The following is a 21,572-nucleotide window of genomic DNA, read 5'->3' as shown; positions in this document are numbered from 1 at the left end:
TTCTCACTGCTCTCCAGCCAGCAGGATCACCTTGAGGGGTAAGACGTAAATTCAGCCTTCTTGAGCCATTCAGTACTTGGTCTCAGGTTAAACTGACAACAAGAAGTCCAGTTAATGACAGCTGTGATTGGTTTATATATCCACTAAGAACTGGCCTGAGTTCCTCAGATTCATTTCACCTAAGGGCCAGTGAAGAGCCATTAGATGGGAGCAGTGCTCAGTCACCAGGGCCCAGCTCCTCAAAAATATTTAGGTGCCTAACTCCCATTGAAACCAAAGGAAACAAGGTGCCTAAACACCTTTGAGGACCAGGGCCTAGCAGCCGAGGATGGATTTAAACTAGAGACCTAGATGCAAAAGGCTCCATATGCCAATCCCCAGAGCCAGCCAGTCAGTTCCTCTTCCCTTGTGCCTACTCCACTAGGAGAATAAATTAATTTTTGAGTGGCAGTGAGTCCAAACTTCTGAACTCTGAGAATACAAAAAAGGGGGACAGAGGTTACTATTGCACTATACCTCAAGGCAGTGGTTCGGGGGATTACTCAACACATTCTCTCACATGAGGAGCCTCTCCCCTTCACCAAAGATGCAAACTGTGTCTCCCAGAGCTACAGGATCCTGCTTTCCATGTGGTTGCCCCTTCACTTCTTTGATACACAGCAAAGGCCCAGTATGGTTAACTCTCCACTCTACTAGAGCGGGGGCTAACGGTCTTTAGTTAACCTTTGCATTCGTTCTCTTGAATGTACTGGCCCAGGAGAGCCCACACTGTAACTGGAAGGCCTGTAAAGTCTTGCAATGTGCCCTTTCCCTTTCACCTCATGGTGGGGCGAGAGCTGAGGAACTGCAGTTTGGTATTTTTGGATTTTTGCAGATGAATGAGTTCATCACCAAGTCGTTTCTATTAATCAATCAAAAAATATATAAACAAATATCAGGGTCACATGCATTTATTTTTGGTGAAATAAAGTATTTAAATATGCATGCATTTCAAGTGCCAATGCAACACTTATTGTTGCAAGTTTGGACGCCCTAGTCTGGTGGAACTCAGGAGCACAGATCCGCTGTCAAAGACTCACTAGTCTTAGACTGAAGCAAAGCTGTGAGCTGTCTATCAATCCCAGGGTTTATAGTTTCCAGAAAACCTCAAGGGCTTTTATGATATGCCTAATAGGATTCCCACAATAGCATACAGATGCAGAGCACTAGGAACCAGACGCTGACTAGCTAGCCAAGGAATCTGGGCCCTGTTAAAAAAAAAAAAAAAAAAAAAAAAAAAGACTTACAATCCTGGGCTGAGAGAGAGAAGCTGAATGTGGTAGACAACTCAACCATTACCAAACCACCTAATTTTGGATGGTCCAGGAGTGATGTTAATCACTGACCATCAGTCCAAACCTTCCCAGAAGGAAGAACGAACCAGGTGTTGGGAGAAACAGAGAGGAGGGCTGATGGCAACAGAGATTAGCAATGATGGGGGGGGGGGGGGGAATAGAAGTCACATTAGTAACTCACCAATCAGGAAGTCTCCATCTGAATTGTAAAAGCACCTAAAGAAAAAGGAGCACAGGCACACACATACTACAGGCTGTAACATGAGGGTCTCTTGAGCAGGTTGAGTGTCAGTGATGCCAATGGAGGCAACCTTGGGAGCCCCACTCACAGGGCTGGAGGAGACTCAGCACATAGAGGCACGCAGGAGGCAGGATGATCTAATGCACAAAGCACAGGACTAGGAACTCCCCAGGACTAGTCTTGCCTCTGCTAACATCCTTCCTCTGTGACCTTGGGCAAATCACTTCCCCACTCTGAGCCTCCATTTCCCCATCTGTAAAATGGAGATTATGATGCTGACCCACCTGACAGAATTGTTGTGAGGAACTGTTAATGTCTGTCAGGTGTGATATTAAGTATTATTGACCTCCAAGGGTGAGCTTGGTCTGTGGGATAAGGATCTATGAACCCTGCAGAAAAGCACCTCTTATCTCTGCAGCCCCAACCCTTCACCATTCCCACCTCCCTGCTGATCAATGTGCACCCCATCTCTTTGCATGATGTTTACCCAAGGGAGCGCAATCTGCTAGGGCTTTCTATACCACTCCTCACCATAGTGATGGAAAAGGCCTAAAGATTTAAATAAAATCTAGGACATGTATTTAATCTTGCATTTAACCATGTCAGCTATTTGCTAATTGGCTCACTTGGCTCACAAGTATATGCAGCTGTTTTCCCATATATCCCCAAGGCATTTAGTGCAAAGGGTCAAGGGATGTACCTTGTTCTCCCTTCAAAATGACAAATGTATCCCCTTCCCCAAAATAATATATGTATTCTGTGTAACCTGTTATCTATAGGTCAGCATAATGACGCGGCTGAGTTGTTTGTTACTGCTTATAAAAAGGGCCGATTGCGGCCATGAAAGGTGTGTCTCTCATCTGGCATGAGCCGATGAGAGCTCACCCACTCAGCTGACTGATCAATAAAGGACCTGGTACCCGTCTTTTTGTCTCTCCGTGCCTCCTTGGTGTAATTAGGTAAGCTCCGGGGGGAAACGGGCCCTATTTGGCCAACAATAGTATTTAAGTACTTTTGTTGCGTTCACATGAATTTAGGAGATATCTACGCATTGTTATTTGCAAAATAGTTGCTATGTGGTCTGTGCTCTCAGCGAGCATTTGCAATGAATTACAGATGGTAGCAGGATGGTTGCAAACTAACACTAAGGCTATGTCTACACTATGACCCTTACAGTGGCACAGCTGAGCTGTACCACTACAGCTGTGCTGTTGTAAGGTCTCACGTGTAGTCGCTCTTTGCTGGTGGGAGAGCGCTCTTCCGTCGGCACAGTTAAACCACCTCCAACCAGCAGCGGTAGCTATGTCAGCTGGAGACTGTCTCCCGCCAACATTACGCTGTCCATACCAGCACTTTTGTCGGTGAAACTTATGTCGGTCAGGGATGTGTTTTTTCACACTGTAGAGGAGCGGACTCACCCCTGCGGCACCTCCTGCTAGTGACTTCTTGGAATTAGCTCTTCCAGCATCCTGGAGCGCCCTCTGCAGGCCAGTGGTCTGCCTGTCCTCTGGCCCCTGTGTCCCTCCCAGACCCTGGTGCCCTTTTATCTGGGGTGCTGCCCCCTGGCAGTACACCCCTCAGTACTAGGGTCTCCCCTCCCCAGGGAACCCCCACCCACTATCCCTACCTCACCTCAGAATAAGGCCACTGCCAGTCATCAACTAACCCCCGCTCCCTGGGGCAGACTGCAGTATAGGCCACTCATCACAGGTAAGGTTGGGTTTGGACCTGCTGCCTTGGCCTACCCATGAGCTGCCCTCTGCAACCCCCAGTACCTCTTAGCCTCCTACTAGGCCACAGCCTGGGACTATCCAGGCTGGAGCTCCCCAGCTACTCAGCCTATCCCCAGCCCTGCACCACTGAGGTACCCTGTGTCTAGCTCCCTGCAGCCAGGCCCTTCTCTCTCTGAAGGCAGAGAGAGACTGCTGAGCTTCTGGCTCCCAGCCTCTTTATACAGGCCAGCTGAGGCCTGATTGGGGCGTGGCCCAGCTGCAGCCACTTCCCCCAATCAGCCAGGGTTTTACCTTGCCCAGCCCCAGCCCTCTGCAGGGCTTTTCCAACCCCTCCACAGCCGGAGCAGGTGTTCACCCCGCTACACACACACACACACACACCTCTTTGAACAACAAAAGTTTTGCCGACAGAAGTGCTAGTGTAGACAAAGCCTAACATTTGCAAACTAACAGCCCTGGAAAACCTTGACCTCAAATCTAATGGTCACTGACCTATTAATCATGGAGGTGTTACAAGTGAAGATGTGGATGGCAATCCCATTGCGTGACTTGGGCTCCCCAGCTCCACACAATGTGTGCAAACCCTGGGAGACAAACACACTGAATTAGAAAGAGCAGCAGGTAGCTGGATGGAGACAAGATCCCTCCATCCTCTTTGATGGGGGTCCCCACTGGCTGGACTCCCTCCTTCCTCGCAGATCCCACCTCTGCTGGCTGGGGTCCCTGTCTCCGTGTGACTGTTTGCTGTTGTTTAAAATGACCCTGATCTTTGGAGATCACTCAAAGCTGAATATGTGGCAGAGCAGCACCCACTGGCTCACAGCGCATGAAGCTTCTTTAAAGCCCAGTAAAGGGGGGGGGGGCTTTGAAAACTGTGGCAGAAGACACAGACCCAGCCCAGTAGTCACTGGTAGGGAGCAGGGAACACCCTCTCCCCGAGGAGATGAGCTACCCCGGGTGTCTGTCCTCCTCACAGCATTTGCCAGGGAGCTCGTAAGAGGAATGGGGCTGGGCTCAGCTGGAGTCTGTCTATCCCCAGGGAGCAGCGAATCTCTCACTCTGTAGTTCCGGAGTCAGACCCAGCTTGGGAGGGTAGGGAATTCTGGCTTTGAGTGGTCTGGTTGATTTCAGTTAGGGATCTATGGCTGCAAAAAGCCCTTCCGACTTTTCGGTACCAGAACGCTATACGCGAGGCTTGGCTGCTCTTTACCCAGACTCTTTATTGCCAGCGTACAATCTAGTAGTAGGAGCAGGATTCCTGGGTTCTATTCCTAGCTCTGCCATTGACTCACTCACTGTGTGATCTTAGACAAGTCAGTGGGCTCTCTGTGCCTCAGTTTCCCCCTCTGTAAACTGCACAGTATTGCTATCTGCTCTACTAAACTCTACAAAGAAGGGAAATGCCCTGGGAGGCTCCAGCTGCTTGACTTACGCTCACAAAATCCAGTTTTTTTTCAGAGGCTCTTGGGATCCCAAAAGGCTTCCATCTCAGCTAGAATCAAGCAAACACAAAGTAAGGAAGGAAATGCTAGCCATTACAATATGAACAATGCCAGCTAAAAAGAACAGAGAGCCCTCCATGCTGTCACCCTGCCCTCTGCTGGGTATTTTGGGGATTTTCTTCTTCGCAGGGGATTTTAAAAATATTATTTTGCAAACCCGTTTTCTGACTTGGGAGCTGCCAAGCTTGAAATTCCTATTTAAAAACTGTCCTTCCCTGTGTTACTAACACCACCTGACATGCAAAGAATTTCAGATTAACTGACTCGTCACCACTGATGCTGTTTGTTTCATTTTGTGCTCTGCTCAGCATGCGACCATTCACTTGTTGCATGACCCTGGGCTATTCATGTCTATGCTCCATGCCTCAGTTTCCCCACCTGTCAGACAGGAGGGCTGCGGGCTCAGATAACTGCTGTTGGTAAAGCACTTGGAGTCGCTCACATAAAAGATGCTCGAGAAGTATATATTACTTGGAATGGCACTATGGCAGTCAGATTCGCTCTCTGGTTCTCAGGCTCCTAACACTGTGGAGATAGGTTTCAATTAAATAAAACTCCTACAACACCCAAAAAGCTTTGGGCCCCACTTATGATCTCAGGGACACTGAAGGTATGTCTACACGTGAGGTGAGAAGTGTGATTCCCACCTGCATAGATGTAACTGAGCTAACTCTGCTCGAGCTATCACAGTAAAAATAGCGGTGTCGTTGGGGTATCACAGGTGGTGGCTCAGGGTAGCCATCCCACTACATGCCCGCTGAGACCCCTGGACATGTACTCCAAGTTTACTCCAGTGTAAGTGTCTGGGTTTTAATGGAGTTATTCCTGATTAACACTGGTGGATCCGAGGGCAGAGTCAGGCTCTCTGATGACAGTTCTTTTTAAATCATGTAACATTTTGTAACATTTAAAAAAACCAAAATCTAAATTTTGAGCCTAAATGACTTGTCAGAGTCTCCTTGAAGATTAATCTTAGGAGGAAAAGGAAGTGGTGGTGTGCTGGGCCACACCACATGCACCTCTGAGTGAAACAGTGCAGGAGTTCATCACTTATTAATCAGCTGCACACCAGGCTTGGCACTGCTGGTGGCAGATAATTGCTCTGTTCTCTGAAGTCATCTGCTTACAAAAGAAGTCCTGTGGTTCAAGCCCTGTCATGGGCAGCCGGGTCAGGGCAGCCAAGCAGCTCTTGCTCCTGGCAGAGTCTCTTACTGAACACAGGGAAGTAAGCGTTGTATGTCTTTGTGCTACAGGATATTAATTATTTTTAAAAGGTAATAACATGGATCAAGAAAGTATAAATGAAAAAGACTTGAGTGAAATAATTATGAATTGCCTTTCACTTGTACTAAATAAGTCTGATACTTTTTTAAGTGGCAGAGGCAGTTTAAAGAAAGTGTGGATGGACTGAAAGCTAGGGGAGAAAGGATGGTCTAGTGGTTAAAACACAGAGCTCAAAGTTAGAAGGTCCAGGTTCACAGGCTGCCTATGTGACCTTACGCAACTCACTACCTTGCTCTGAGCCTTTGTTCCCCCATCCGTGAAATGAGGATGATAATTATCTGCTTTACAGAAGGGGTGGGGCTTATCTCATTAATACCTTGAGATCCAGGGACAGAAGGGGTTGGAGAAGAGCAAAGGGTTATTTATTATTAATAATAGTCATAACAACAATGGATATGATACACAAGCAGGGGCGGAGTGAGCTAACAGACCAAACTGGCAAGAGATCAACACATGATGCAACAGCTGACCGAGAGGGCTGGGAGCTATGAATGATACAATAGCCCAGGCCACTGGGTACAATGCTCTTCCTTGGGAGCATCTGGATGAACCTTCAGCATGTTTGTTGCCATGCAGCAATGTCCCAAGGGACTCTGCACACAAAGAGACTTTGGCTGCTCAAAAAAGGGGGCCTCTGAGGGAGGAGATATTTAGATGTCAGGCCAGATGTGGCCCTCATGATGTATTCCTATGACCAGCATGAAACAATCAGGTTATGGACACTCTAAGCTTTCATTTTTTTAAATAAAAAAGTGGCTAAGCCTCATTGCTGCAGCAATAACCTCCTAAATGTGAGCCAAGTGTAAATACAAAGTGATGACATGTCTGCCTGAGTCTGCAGACAGCCTGGAGCAATGGCTCAGAGGTGTGAACTTCCCTGTTCCCTATTTATCTCATTGGGAGTCACAATTCTAAAGGGCAATGAGGATACTTCAGTGTCAAAAGTGACAACTTCAGTGTCCACTGCTGATCAGTTTAAGCCCTTGATGGCTGGGAACTGACAGTCACTGCAGGCAAGGGATCGCAGACGGAAGAACAGAGAAGAGACACAAAACAAAAGAGAGGGGGAGAAAGAGAGATGGGAAAGGAAAGGAACAAAGGGCAGAAATAAAGGTGGCTTAAAGGAGAGCAGATTTTCTCACTGAGTGATACTGAATGTGACAAATTACTGAGTAAATAATAATATTTAGCTCCCACCTAAAGGCTGTATTCTCCCCTTGATATCGGTGCAAACCTCCACTGAAATTAGTGGGAGGTCCACCGTGGAATGAGGGGAGTAGAACGTCCTGAAATTATAGCCCAGCCTATGGACCACAATGAAACATAGAATTCAGCTCCCTCCTCCAAAGGAGTTTGACACCCTGCGCTAGATGTTAGGCTACTGCCTGGCTTTGAGTTGTATTCAAACAACTGGTTGATTCTTTATGTTTGGGTTTTATTGTGTTGGGCCCTGATCCAAAGCCCACGAAAGTCAAGGGAAAGGCTTCAATGGACTTTGGGTCAAGTCCTTAGATGACTCACTGTGGGGTCCTTATAAATGGATAAATATATAAATAAAAGATTCCACAGAAAACTGAAGTGAACTGTGCAAGACACCAGCCCTGGGGCCAAACCTAAGATCAATTGTGCTGGCAGGCTGTGAGCACCCAGACAAACAACACCCTGGCCTTGTGGTGTCTATGACCAATAGGTTCTGCCAACTAACTCGCTGATCATGACTCTATTCCCAGCTCAGATATCGGAGCTTGAGAGAGCAAAGGAACGGTGGCACCTATTGGCTCCCAGTATCCAAAGGCCCTTGGTACAGTTAGCTGGAGTGCCACCAGAGGTGCCTGGGTACTAGAATGATGGGTACTATAGACAACACCATAGCGATAGCGAGACATTCTCCTTGTCAGAGTAACTGAATCTCCTCTCTCATTCTCCTAAAGATGTCAGTTGAAAAATGGCTCCCCACTCTGAGCTCTAGGAAATTATCCTCCTAAATTTGATTACGGTGGCTTTAAGCTGTGAGGGAGGGGATAGCAGTTTTGTCACTTCCTTCAGGAAACCAATGTAATGTAAATAAATAGCTCCAGATACTTCCAGGATGGGTCCTTTAGAGGTACCTATATTAATAAATAATCATCATCTTAAGTTCTGTTTGTGAAAGGGGATCAGGGATGGATGAGGCTATAATAGAAACCATCAAAACTTCAGCTACGAAGGAGCGTCAGACAAAGACACACAAATATTATCCTGTCACAGTGACTGGAAAACATATTCCAGAACAACTGGGAGAATATTGAGATAAATAGTGGGGCCACTGGCTGGCTGGAAATTAGCTAATGATGATGCATCGAGGATAAAACCCGAGAGACGCTAGAGCCAATGAATACAAGAACACAGAGAGGGAAGGATGGCAGGAGGAACGAGGCAGATTAGCAAAACCAAATGCTGTGTGGCTGATGGGAAGAGGAAATCATGATTAAAGATGATGGCAAGGCCATAAAAGAGGAGGACAAATGCAATTGCTCTGCATGACTCTCTAGAACAAAACCTGATTTCCAAGGAGGGCTGAGGAGAAACACACGGGAAGGGAGTAACATCTCCAAAAACAAGGGGAGGGAATGTGTTGTGGGGACGATCTGCTCCTCTGCCTGCTCGGTGGGAGTCAGACGACCTTTTGACTGGGAAAAGTGAGAAATAGTACCGGGTTTACAATGGCGCCAGTGGTGCCATGGGGCCAGGCCCACGCTCAGAAGGGGCCCCAGCCTGGCCCACTCCACTTGTGCTGCGTCCTGAGCTGCTGGCTCCTCTCCACCCCCTGGCCCTTCCCCCCCACACTGCTAGTTCCTCTCAGCCGGCCGGCTGGCTGAGGGCTCCTCTCCGCCCCCATCACTGGCAGGCTGCTGACGGCCTGAAGAGTCCTCAGTCTCTGCTGCTCCCAGGACTGGCTCCAGGGTTTTTGCCGCCCCAAGCGGTGGGGAAAAAAAAAAAAAAAAGCCACAATTGCAATTGTGATCAGCGGCATTCCGGCAGCAGCTCCACCGTGCTGCTTTCTTCTTTGGCGGGAATTCGGCGGCAGGTGCTTCCCTCCGAGAGGGATACGCCGCCGAATTGCTGCCGAACAGCCCGACGTGCCGCCCCTTCCCCTTGGCCGCCCCAAGCACCTGCTTGCTGGGCTGGTGCCTGGAGCCGGCCCTGGCTGCTCCGGGCTGGTGATCGTCCCCTTTGGGCTCCCCAGGGGTGGGGCCTGCCTCTCCCTACCGCTCTGCAGAAGTGGCAGGCTGGGGAAGTTGGTGGCTGCCCTCCCCCACCCACTCCTGCAACCAGGCAGGCAGGGCTGGGTGGGACCCCGGGAGACGGAGCCACTCCCGAGCTTCAGCTGTCCTGCCCCCTAGCACTGTGCTGGGAGGGGGGATCCCTGCTCTGCGCTAGCTCAGCAAGGCCAGTGAGTGCGGCCAGGGGCCAGGGCATTGGGGAGTGGGTCTCGGGGGGGGGGGCATGTGGGGAGTAGGGTTGCCAGCCCTCCCGGATTGGCCTGGAGTCTCCAGAAATTAAAGCTTAATCTTGAATTAAAGATTATGTCATGTGATGAACTCTCCAGGAATACATCCAACCAAAATTGGCAACCCTAGTAGGGAGTGTGGGGCTGTGAGGGGCGAGGGCACTGGGCAGTGGGGGAGATTTGTATGTTTTGGGTGCAAAGCAGTGGGGGGGGGTCTGTTGGGTGGGTGCTGGGTGGTGGGAGAGGTCTGTGTGTGTTGGGGTGCTAGGGAGTGGGGGTTCTGTGTGGGGTGCTGGGCAGTTGTGATGGGGGAGTCTGTGGGGAGGCGCTGGGCATAACGGGTCCAGGGGATGCTGGTCATAGAGAATCGGGGGGTGCTGGGTTGGGGGGGCTGTGTGGCACAGCATGGGCCTATCCCCGAGGGGAAGGGGCATGCTGGCAGCACAGGGCCCGGTGGGCCAGTGTGCATCTGGCAACTGCTGGTTTGTAAACAGTGCTCTTGGATGGGGCTGGGCGGAGCAGGGCTGCTCCTGCCATGCTCCACTGCCTCTGGCCGCCCCCTCACTCCGGGGGCCGACATCCCCGTGCCATGCTCCATTGCCCCCACGGGGGGCCACAAATATGTTTGGCGCCGGGCCCACAAAAGGTTAACCCGGCCCTACTGAGAAGGTGCAGCAGCAGAGGTGGCAAGCATGGGACCGTGGCTTGGGGGAAGCCTTGAGCACTGCCCAAATTCGGTGACTACAAGGGCTGTGCTGATTACAAGCCAAGAGACCAAGGGCAGCACCCAATTTGCTAACATGTATGTGAGGAAGCACGCTCTAGTAGTTGAAACACAGGGCTGGGAGTCAGGATGCTTGGGTTCTAGTCACAGGGACTCACTGAGTGACTGATTGGTCAAGTCACTTAACTGCTTGGTGCCTTAGCTTCCCTATCTATAAAATGGGGATATGAATATTTACTCTCCTGCCTGGGGTGTTGGGAGGATTGAGTACTGTTTGTAGAGCGCATGGAGATCTTTGGATGGAAGAGCCTAAGGAAGAGCAGTTATCTGTTGTTATAGTATTGTCAGAATCAAACTGTGTCTTTGGGATTTTAATAACACACATTTGTCTTTATTTCAGTGCCGGATTCATCCTAACAAACATTTTAAAAGTGCAGTTCCCATCGTGCATTAGGCATGGTGGGGCTGCCATTGAACACAGTCATAGAGTTTCCATATACTGATGTTCCCTCTCTTCAGATCTGGTTACCTGGTTGGGTTCAGCGTCTGCTTCATCCCAGTTGTGCGTCAGGTGGCCTTGATCCATGGGTTTAAAGGGCTTGTGACAGACAGAGGGTAGAATTCTATACAGCCAGCTACAGAGAAAGAAAACACGAGTGAGACCAAGCCCAGGCTCTCCAAATAGCTGTTTCTGTGCTCTTGACAGCACCTATGAAATTTTCAATGAGATCAAGTGGACCTCTTGTGTGTTAATTCTCCAATCAATCCTCACAGTTATATAGATCCCAAAGTACTTTATGGGCCATAATTACACACAGACATATGAATATGGATAACCTTATCTCTCATGGAAATGCAGCCACATCTGGGGTTGAATTCAGAGGCTGTTTAACAGCACACAGCAACACTACACAACAGTTGAGAGCTGGCAGTGAAGAACGTAGTATTTAACTAAAGGTGTCTCTTCACTGCCCAGTTAGCGGGGATGACTGGCACCAGGGTTAGCCTAGCCTGGATGTGAGAAGCCACCCTGCAAAGCCCTACCCCTGTTACTGTGTCCTCACTGTTTCTCCTCTTGCTTGTGTGTGTCTGGGGGCATAGCCCATGGTTCTGCATACTGAGATGCTCTGGGATTGTCTATACCTCCTGGGGAACTGTGGGAAGGCACTGGAGGACTATCAACACTTGAGTAATTTAGCCTGTGTCCTGGGTTGTAGCCAGAGTGAAAGCAAAGCATGGGTTCTAATCCTCCCCAGTTGGGTCAGCTAGCTTGGTCTTTACAGTACCTAAAAACCCAGGTCAGAGAGTTTCTGTGTGGATGGGAGGGAGGTTGGCCTATAACCCAGGTAAGAGCTCGGGTTGACTGTGCAGTGAAGACATATCCTAAAACTACAGGGGAGTTATAGGCAGGCAGAAGGTAATTGCTAGAATTTGCATTTGGCCAGGTTACTGGAAGTAACATCGTACTCCTGCAAACAGTGCCATGGGATGGTTAGTGAGCACAGGTAGTCAGGGCCTAGGTTTCATGAAAGATGACACCCCCTAGCACCACACTGGGTTACCTATCACTAAGGCTATGATTTAGTCATGGAGGTCACGGAAGTGATGGATTCCGTGACCTCCGTGACTTCAGCCAGCCCCGGCTGGGAGCTGCAGGGTCCCCTGCTGCCACTAGTGGAAGGCGGACCACCTGCAGCTCCCGGCCACCGTGGGCAGTAGGAGGGACCCCCGCCACTAACTGTCCCTGCAGATGGCAGGGGGGCCCCCCGCCGCTCCCGGCTGCCTCTGGCAACGGAGTGATCTCTGTAGCTCCAGCCACCGCGGATGGCAGGGGGGACCCCCCAATGGGTGGCAGGGGGAACCCCCAGAACTCCCAGCCAACGCAGGTGGCAGGGGGGATCCCCAGAGCTCTCGGCCTCTGCGGGTGCCAGGGGGGACCACCGGGGCTCCCAGCTGCTGCGGGCAGCAGTGGGGACCCCTGCTGCTCCTCACCACCCTGGGGCCCCCCGCAGCTATCCGCCTCCGTGGGCAGCAGAAGGGACCCCCAGAACTCCCAGCCTCCGTGGTGGCAGGGGAAACCCCCGGAGTTCGGAGCCCCCAGTGGAGGGGGACCCTGGAGCTCCCAGCCCACCCGTAGCTGCCCAGGCTCCTCATTTTATCATGGATGTTTTTAGTAAAAGTCAGGGACAGGTCATGGCTTCCGTGAATTTTTCATTATTGTTCGTGACGTGTCCGTGACTTTTACTAAAAATATCCGTGACAAAATCTTAGCCTTACCATCACTTACTCTTTCATCAACAGCGGTTCCCAAATCCATGTGGGTTTTCTCCAGAGATCTCTATCCAAGCACTAGCCAGACATGTCCCTGCCTAGTCTATGAAACCTAATGAGATCCCAGCCCAAAGCTGCAGACTTTGCTAAACAGGATGTAACTGAATGACTTGATTTACTTTCCTTTGCAGCAGAAACAACTTGTGCTCCAGAAACTGTTTGTTTGGGTCACTGGCCTTGGGCAACACATCATTCGCCACCGTGTGGAGCAAAAACAGCCACACCTCATGTGGAATGCAGCACATCTGTAATCCACACACCTCCTGGGTGTGGTGTGTTCGGTCCCATCTAGTGGCACTGAGACCACTTAGGGTGTGGCTACACTGGAAATTTCAAAGCGCTGTCGCGAGAACGGTCCCTCCACGAGGGGATTAGCTCCCAGCGCTCGGAGCCTGCTTACACTGGCGCTTTAAAGCGCTCAGACTTGCTGTGCTCAGGGGGGTGATTTTTCACTCCCCTGAGCCGGCAAGTTAGAGTGCTATAAAATGTAAGTGAAGACAAGCCCTTAGAGAGAGTAAATGAGTCTGCTCTATAGCCTCAGCTAAGAAGCAGTTGGCTTTTAGCTCATGCAGTAGAGGCTCATGCACTGAGCTCCAGAGGTCCCAGGTTTGATCCTGCCTGCTAACGACCGGGGTCTGTCGGTGTTACACATCCACAACAGCCAAAGCAGGGCAGGTGCAACATGCTCTGTGATTCAGCTCAGCCCAGCATTCCTTGCCTTCCTGGTGAACATATTTAACTAGTGCTGCCACTTCCCCTTTAGAAACACAGTCTTGTCTGGGTAGCAATGAAAGGGTTAACACACACACCTGCTCCCCTGAGGAAACCGGGCTGTAGAGGGTAAATGCAGCATGGGAATTTCAGTGCAAACCTGTTTAACCAAACTCCAGGAATCCAAAGTGTAATTCTGTCTCCTGAGATTATTTTGCCTCTAATTTCTCTCTTCAAGCACAGCCCCTTTCAAGCTGGCCATCCTGAAAAACCACCTGGCCTGCTCTGTACTGTGCTATGGGGTCGGGAGCTCAGAGCATGCCCGTTCAACTAGAGAGGGGCTCAAGAGCCACATCTGAGTTTGCATTTTGAACACTGCAGAGGGAGTCAGGCCTGGGCTTTGAGTTCCAGCCTAGCCCCACTTTCTGCCACAGGCCTTCCTTCCTATGAAGCCCTGATATAACCCAAGGCCCTGAACCTTTGGATAAATGGATCTGCACTCTACTTCCTTTCTGTCCGCTATGCCAGTTCCTGAGCCTCTTTTCCTCTCTACACCTGGTGCCTGAGCTAGCATGCACACAGAAAGTGGGCTAAGCCAGGAGATGGGCTTTGAACCAGGCAGGTGGCCAGAGATAATCAGGAAGGCAACGAACAGGGATGCCACAGCCTCTCTGCCTTGTTAAGGTTGCTCACTGCAGTTTGGGGTGGGGGGGGAAGGAGCTCTTCCTTGGGAGATGGAAAATTTCCATCAAGGACATTTCCATGCAGAAACAATGAGTCATCCCCTTTCCCACGCACCCTGAGAGATGGCACCAGCCTGGAGAGCAGAGCACTGGTAGGCAGCTCAGATGATGCATCTGCCTTTCATTTGATTGAACAATGGAGGGGACAGAAAGCCTCTGCAGGAGCAGTGACATGATAAACCAATCTCTTGCAATCAGGCAATGGCCTGAACTTCAGGACTTTTTCTTCAAAACAGCAACTCTCTGTTTCCAGCATCTGATGAGAATTCTTTGTTGTAAATTGCATGCTGGTGCCAGTTTGACAGCCCACAGACTGATGCCTCTATTTATCCACAGATCAAATACAGCCCGGTGGAGGCAGTGGGAGCTTCCCCCACACCAGCCACTGCCAGTGGGCCTCAACCCTGACCCACAGGTACGTTCTCTAGGATGAGAGGAAAGTTCAAGTCCCATAGCCCATCTTCTGACACTGCCAACAAGGGGCCAATAAGGGCCAATTCTGAGGGTGTGTTTTTATGATGGCCACTAGCAACTGGGCTGAGACCCTCACCTCGTTTCCCAAAGCACTCAGATCCTCCTCTCAGAGAAACTATCCCTCCCTCTTCACCTACAGATCCCATTCCATGAGACCTTCTTCTTCCTCACCAGCTCATCCTCATCACCCTCATCTGAGACCTTTTGTCCCTTTCCCCTGATCCTACTGAAACCTTCCCTCTTCCCTTCACTATTTGATCTGCACCCCACCCCACTCCCAGCATGGCCTTCCCATCCCCCACAAAAGATCTACCTCCTACTTCACTCCACTGAGATTTTTCCTCTCCCTTCCAAACAGTTCCCCCCTCCCAGCATGCAGTAGAGTTGTTTACAAGCTCAGGAAATACTGAGTATGTACAGTCAGATCTCACCACCAGCCTTGCTGCCTGCATGCAGCAATAGATCATGGCTGTCCCAGGGCAGTGTCACGGTACCTTCTCTTATTGGTGGACCTGGGGCAGGTGAAGGCAGAGCCCGAGAGCTGTTCTGCATACAGACCATATGGGCAGACCTGAGGGTTATTCTAAACCAAAAGAGAAAATGATGGAAACCGGTTAAAAACAACTGCACAAGTATTAGCATTAGTCTCATCAGCACAAAGAAAATTCCCAATTCCTCTAGGTGGTCTGGAGCCTAGTCCACTCACTCAGAATGGTATGGACCTTGTCAATGGCCTCATCCTCTGCTCACTGATACCAGGATTAACCAGTGATGGTATTTGCATGGTGCCTCCATCTCTCATGAGGTTAGAGATACAGTGGGTATCAGCCAGCCTCTGAGATCAATTTCCCTATACACTGGAGCTTACACAGCACTCTAAGGAATCAAAGAAGAGGCTAGGGTATACACCAAGTTCTAGAACAACCACTAAGGAGCAACACTTATGGGGGCTGTCGAAGGAAAGGGGAATTATCAATAAAGCAACCAAAACATCGATCAGGTTATCAAGCACATTGTTTTATCGTCAAGATGTTTGGAGGGGCTGATCAGGATCCCAGAACTGGGATTTCCTGTCCCATGCTTTATGTTTACCTGGCTCTTGGTAAGAAAGTTGCATTGTCTGCAGAGTGCTGGTAAAGGCCCCTGGCCCATAGCCCTACAGGAGCTGCAGCAAATGTATGTAAGTATACAACCACTGCACAGAGAATGAATACTTCCCTCCATCACTGCCATGGTTCCCCTAACTATACTACCCCTCACCTAGGGAAAGGATCCGTACAGTGGACATTAAAAATGGGACAGTGCCTCCAGATGCTAATGGGGTTAGCTCCCCCTGGTGGCCTTTGTGGAATTCTTTGCATTTGTGCAGGGTTTCAGAACAATCAGCTCAGTGATTCAGCTGGGTGCAAACTCCCCCACTTCGCTCTGCCTTTCCCTTGGTTCTGGCTGCTGGAGTGAAACAATTGCTATGAGTTTATAGGTGAAATATTTGTTCTTCAAGGAAAGGGGCTAAAGGTTTTCATTTAATTAGACTGGCATTTCTTTGTTGTGAACTCAGTGCGAAACAAAGGCACCCAGATAAATGCCCTAGTGGAACAGACAAATAGTCCGTCTCATTTGGTATCTCCAGCTACCTGTTGTACCAGATCAGGCCTATAGTCCATCTGCAGTTAGCCTGGCATCCTGCCACCCTGCTGTACCAAAACAGACCAGTGGTCCATGCAGTCTCCCATTCTGCCCTAACAGCATCCAGTGCCAGGTGTGTGAGAGTAAAATGTAAAGCCTTCATACTGCACCTAGTTCTTCAATCCTTAAACCTCACCTTGTGAGTATGGTATGCTCTGAAGTGGGGGGATCAATAGCCCCCATAGTTTTTATCTTAGCTTGCATCACTGCAGATGCCTGCCTTATAAATACTGCAGAGGGACCTTTGGGACCTGGTATTTTTTACTCATTCTCAAATCTTGTATTAACTGTTTTGACACTGTGTATTGTCTGGGGCAACCAAACTTTGCCCAACTGAGGGGCTGCATAGGCAACCAGGAGTCTGAGGGCTGCATCTAATTTGCATAAACTGGTGCAGGTTGCAGTTGCCCTCATTTTGAGTAGAGCAACCCTTGGAGATTACAGGTCCCAGCATGTAATGAGCATGCCAAGCATCAGGATGGAGCACTGCATAGTGAGACCTATAGTTATGTAGGCTGCATTGTGGAGGTAGGTGGGCGTCTAGACTGAATTTAACCCATCCGTGACTTGTGTTTAACTGTCTACAGTATACACTCCCGGCAAAAAAACAATGGTATTAGAAGTCCTCAAAAGTCAGGAAATGCCAGAGTTGAGGTTCTCTACACAATCTTAACTCTTTCCTCATATGTGAACAGTTTATGCTTCAGGGCCTAATTCTCCACCTCTTTGCACCTTGTGCATTTACACCTTTACAGAGTGCAGAGCAGGGTGTAAAACGCTACCATCCTGCTGTGGGTGCGTTTTATGCCCACTCTGCCCAAGTATAACCACTTACACAACATGCAAGGTGGTGGAGAATCAGGCTTAGTGGATTTACTTTGGTGTAAATGAAACCAGATCTGAGCCCATAGTCTTTATTTCCCTGATGACTTGCTCTTATTTCTGTAAGTTGGATAGTGAGAGTAAGTGAGGCCTGCGGGCCTTTATTTAAAGAACAAGGGAAAATATTTTTTTTAAAAACTAATATATTTGGAAATAAATTATTCTATTTTATTCACTTTTAACATTTTTGTAATGAGCCTGTCGGCTCAGGACTAGCTAACTATTCCCTGCCCCCATCCCTAGAAAGGAGAAACTGCCCTATCATGGACTCATTGCTCAGACTAATCAAAATCAGTTTTGACTGGAACACTTCTCCTCTGTAGGGTTATTTCTCTCCCAATCCACATCAGACCTAGAGCTGAGAGAAAAAAGTCACATGATTTTTTTTTTTTATAATGAGGAAAATGTTAATTCCCCCCCCCCCCCCACCTTCCTTCTCAAACATAGTTGAACTATTTTTATTCCAACTTCCTCCCCCAAAAATCACTCTGGGACAGAGACCAGGCCTGGAAATTTCAGCCCCAAAGGTGAAAACTTTGGAAAGTTATGAATGATGAAAATAGGAATGTTGACTGGAAACCCTTAACTATAACCTATACTAATGCACAGTTCTAATGCTGCAAAAAGGAGGCTCCTTAACATTTCTGTAGTGGCAGGCTTGAGAGTCATGGTAGCATCTTGAGACTCAAAATAGCAGGGGAACAGGTGCTCACGCTACTCCTTGCTATTAAAAAAATAAATAAATCAGTACCTGTCCTTCTGGTAAGGCTCCAGGACAGCGTGGATCTTCAGAGACACATTCATTACCAAATCCTGGCATGTACTGTGAAATAACAACACAAACATACACTCACACATCAGTGTTTAAAAATAAACAGATGTGCTTTTTCCAAATTCTTTGGGTACAGTTTGACTTTGCCAAGTGATCTATTTCGGTTTGGTTATTTCAGAGGACTGACTTTGCAATATGTGAACAGGGGTTTATCTATCTTCATTAACCAACGATAATATTGGCAGACATAGCCAGGGTTCCTTTTCAATCTAATCTGTCTGCACCTATGAATGCACCCAGCACCGTATCATGACGGCACTTTCTAGATATGCAAGATAACAGCATGCCTGGGTTCAGGAATAGTAATACCCTTGAGTAGCCCCTTCCACACAAGGACATCAAAGCACTTCACTAACCTTATGGAGGAGTGCTGGCGCAGGAGTTCATGTTGAGACAAGGTTACTCAGTAAAAGGTGATTTTTCTAAGTGCCGTAACATCTGCTTGCATACCGATACTGTCTTATAAACTGGTGTGACTTACTGGGCTCCAGGACATGGTTAGTAATGCAAATCTGAAGTCATTTGGGTAATGGAGGGGTCTGACATTCAGTGCCCCCTTTAAAAGGACCTGTTAGTAATCTTATGTGTGCACATGCGCACACACACCTGGAGCTCAAATTATGTCACTGGTATGCACCAAACTGCTATTGTCTGACTGGGTTTGAGCTCAGTTAATGTCCAGCACCGGCTGCCATGTTAGACGAGCAATATTTTAAAAGTTGTATCTAGTTTTCTAAGCTGATGTGCACATGGGGGATCCACACTAGAGAAAGTGAGCTGCACATCCTCCTAGGCCTGCTCTGCCTGCATGGGCTCCAGAGCAGGGGGTGGAGTTCTCAGTCCTGGCTTCTCCTCAGGCATACACAGCTCCTGCCTGTTGCAAGGGCAGCAGGGAAGAGAGCTGGGCTTCTCACAGCCCCTCCTCCTACCTTGGCCCCCCAAACCTAACACTGGGCTAACCCCAGTTTCAAACCATGATAAACTGCACTGTTGCGAGTCACCATTCACACCAGTGCAGAATGTGTACTTTAGGGTTTGACTAGGATAGCAGGTGAATGATTGACAGGCACATGGGATGGGTTTAATCAGCAAGCTGCAAGTTTATTAATTATACCTTGGGGAGGGGGAGCTACTTTGCCTGCCCCAGCTCTCACATACCAGGCATTTAATTGGTTCAGGTGTGGATTACAGAGCTTTGGTCACAAACCAAACAATTCAGTTCAGCTGTGCAACCTCTTTCCCCTGCCCCACATAAGGGGGGTGGATTGACAGTGGCCACAAGGCTGGGGGGGGAAGCTCAGTCTGCAAAGAGTTCAGCCTCCTCCCCCACTGTGAGCACAAGGTCCATCTGCACAATCCTGGGTCTCATTTACCTCTGGGAACTGGCCCTTTTAGTTTTTACTGCCACTGGACACCAGCTACTGGGAGCATCAGCAATTAGCAGCAGCCCCCACCTGGCTACACATGTGTTTTGGACTCTCGCACTCCCTGTTGTCAAGTCACACTACCTCCCCCGCTAAAGGTGGTAAGGGAGTATTTGCACCAATATAGATACATCAGTGCAGCTACAACAGTGGCTGAACATCCACTGTAGACAAGGCCTCAGGTTTCTTGATATTGGGTCAAGCAGCTGATGTTTAGAGGCGGAAAGTTCCCTGTTGTTCCTCCTGCAAATGAATAAATCACTGGGACTCTGGTCTCCATGTGTTTCTGCAAGCAGTGCTGCAAGATGTATATTTATATGCAAAACAGCAGGTCACCAGAGGCAGTCCTGACAAATGTATTGTAATGGAGCTTCCCCTTCCCCCCCTCATTTCCCCCCCCCAAACAGAACTGCAGCAAGATTTGATGAGACTGCAGCAGAAACCAGCCCTACTCATTGCATTCACCTTTACCAAAGATGTAAACATGGTGGGGTAAGCATGTGTGTGGTGGGGCAGGGGGAATGCACCTTATTTTTCCAAGGCCAGGGCGGGCCCGGCCTGATGCAACATGTCATCTCCACAGTGAGGGGAGGGTTAATGCAAAAAGCCTGCTGCATATGGAAAAGACACCATGTGATCATGTGCAGACTATTATATGTGCCTGTGAAATGTTCTGAACTAAAACTGATGGAGGGTGGGATAGTTTGTGGGTCTCCGAGACATGATTAGCTTGTGTGTCTGCTAATCTAGCTAGAGAAATCCTCAGATGCATAATGTCCACAGTGCAGCAACGTATGGGAAAAGAGATGAGCTCATGGTTCAGCTCTCTGCTGTGTGAAATTGTTATTACAAGAGACTCCATCAGCTCCCTCAAATCTAAAAAGCTTTAAACCCTCTCAGCTGACCCAATCCATCAGCTGCACAGAATCCCAGCTGCACCCAAATTAGGATCCCCTAAAAAAAAAATCTATTCATTCCTGTTTGCTGTGAAATGAAATATCAAAAGCAGCTCATGACTGAATCTGCTCTGGGTCCACAATCTGCTGCACTGCATCTAACACAGCCGAGAGCATGAGGCTGACTTGAGAGCACTGGGATGCAGGCAGATTTCTGACAGACTGAGCCACTGCCTGTTCCCCTCATACTTTACACAGTCAGTGGGTAGCTGCAGAGGCATTAGTCATCCCCTATTAATACACAGAGCCCAGAGATTCAGGGGTGGGGGTTGCAGGTTTTATGGGATTCAGTCAAGTCAGGGAGGAGGAGTTGATGTTTAGAGACCTGTCATACAAGCACTGTCAGAGCCCTGCTCAAGCTTCCCCATCACAGCTGCAGTGTACTGGCAGGAGTGAAGGAAGCTGCTGCTGTGGCATTGTTTGTCAAATGAGTTTTCCAGATGCTACAGAAAAAAAGAATAAATCACAGGTAACTGCACTGAGGGCCTCCAAAAGAAAACTGCTTCTTATTGGCGTGGCTGTAGCTGTGGGCAAGGAGACATTGTCCTGCCATTAATTTAGTACTGACTTGCTTTCAAGGACTTGTATTTTATTTAGTTGTACTTTGCCTTTTGCTATAGCAAATTCCAAAAGACTCACCTCAACTTGCTCCCTTAGAGATCAATCTATAACTCTGCAGCATTTTCCTCTGGCTACACAAAGATGAATGTGTAACCCCAGAGTCCTTTAAACTAAGACAGGTTTCAGAGTAGCAGCCGTGTTAGTCTGTATCCGCAAAAAGAACAGGAGTACTTGTGGCACCTTAGAGACTAACAAATTTATTAGAGCATAAGCTTTCGTGGGCTACAACCCATCCGAAGAAATGGGTTGTAGCCCACGAAAGCTTATGCTCTAATAAATTTGTTAGTCTCTAAGGTGCCACAAGTATTCCTGTTCTTTAAACTAAGACAGTTATTTGAATGTTACTTTAGAGCACATTTCTCAAACTGGCAAAAATAATAAAAACATGTTGAAGAGGGTTGGGTGCAGATGGCTCTGGCGATATGAGCTCTATCACTGGTTTGAATCCAATCCATACCGATAGTGACAACAATAATTGTCACCATGGGACTGTAGTTTGGTGCATGTTTAATTAGTTTGGTGAATCTAAGGGTATGTCTACACTACAGGATTAATCCGAATTTATATAATTCGAATTTTGGAAACAGATTGTATAAAGTCGAAT

General features: G+C 48.7%; 1 protein-coding gene across 1 annotated transcript in view; it reads right to left on the bottom strand.

Moving 5' to 3' along the window:
• HGD (homogentisate 1,2-dioxygenase) overlaps positions 1-21,453 on the bottom strand; it is a 36,452-nt gene extending 14,999 nt beyond the window's left edge. The window contains exons 1-7 of the mRNA XM_026657385.1: positions 21,426-21,453; positions 17,887-17,984; positions 15,062-15,150; positions 10,838-10,943; positions 4,741-4,800; positions 3,801-3,892; positions 1,516-1,550 (exon numbers count right to left, since the gene is read on the bottom strand). Of these exons, the coding sequence (XP_026513170.1) occupies positions 1,516-1,550; positions 3,801-3,892; positions 4,741-4,800; positions 10,838-10,943; positions 15,062-15,150; positions 17,887-17,984; positions 21,426-21,453 (508 nt within the window). The remainder of the gene's footprint in view (positions 1-1,515; positions 1,551-3,800; positions 3,893-4,740; positions 4,801-10,837; positions 10,944-15,061; positions 15,151-17,886; positions 17,985-21,425) is intronic.
• Between the last annotated feature and the right edge of the window lie 119 nt (positions 21,454-21,572).

This window comes from Terrapene carolina, unplaced genomic scaffold (assembly GCF_002925995.2).
Source record: "Terrapene carolina triunguis isolate 2854851 unplaced genomic scaffold, T_m_triunguis-2.0 Scaffold242, whole genome shotgun sequence".
NCBI lineage: Eukaryota > Metazoa > Chordata > Testudines > Emydidae > Terrapene > Terrapene triunguis.
The sequence above is the reverse complement of the archived record's forward strand: the minus strand, read 5'-3'. Positions and strand labels throughout refer to the sequence as shown.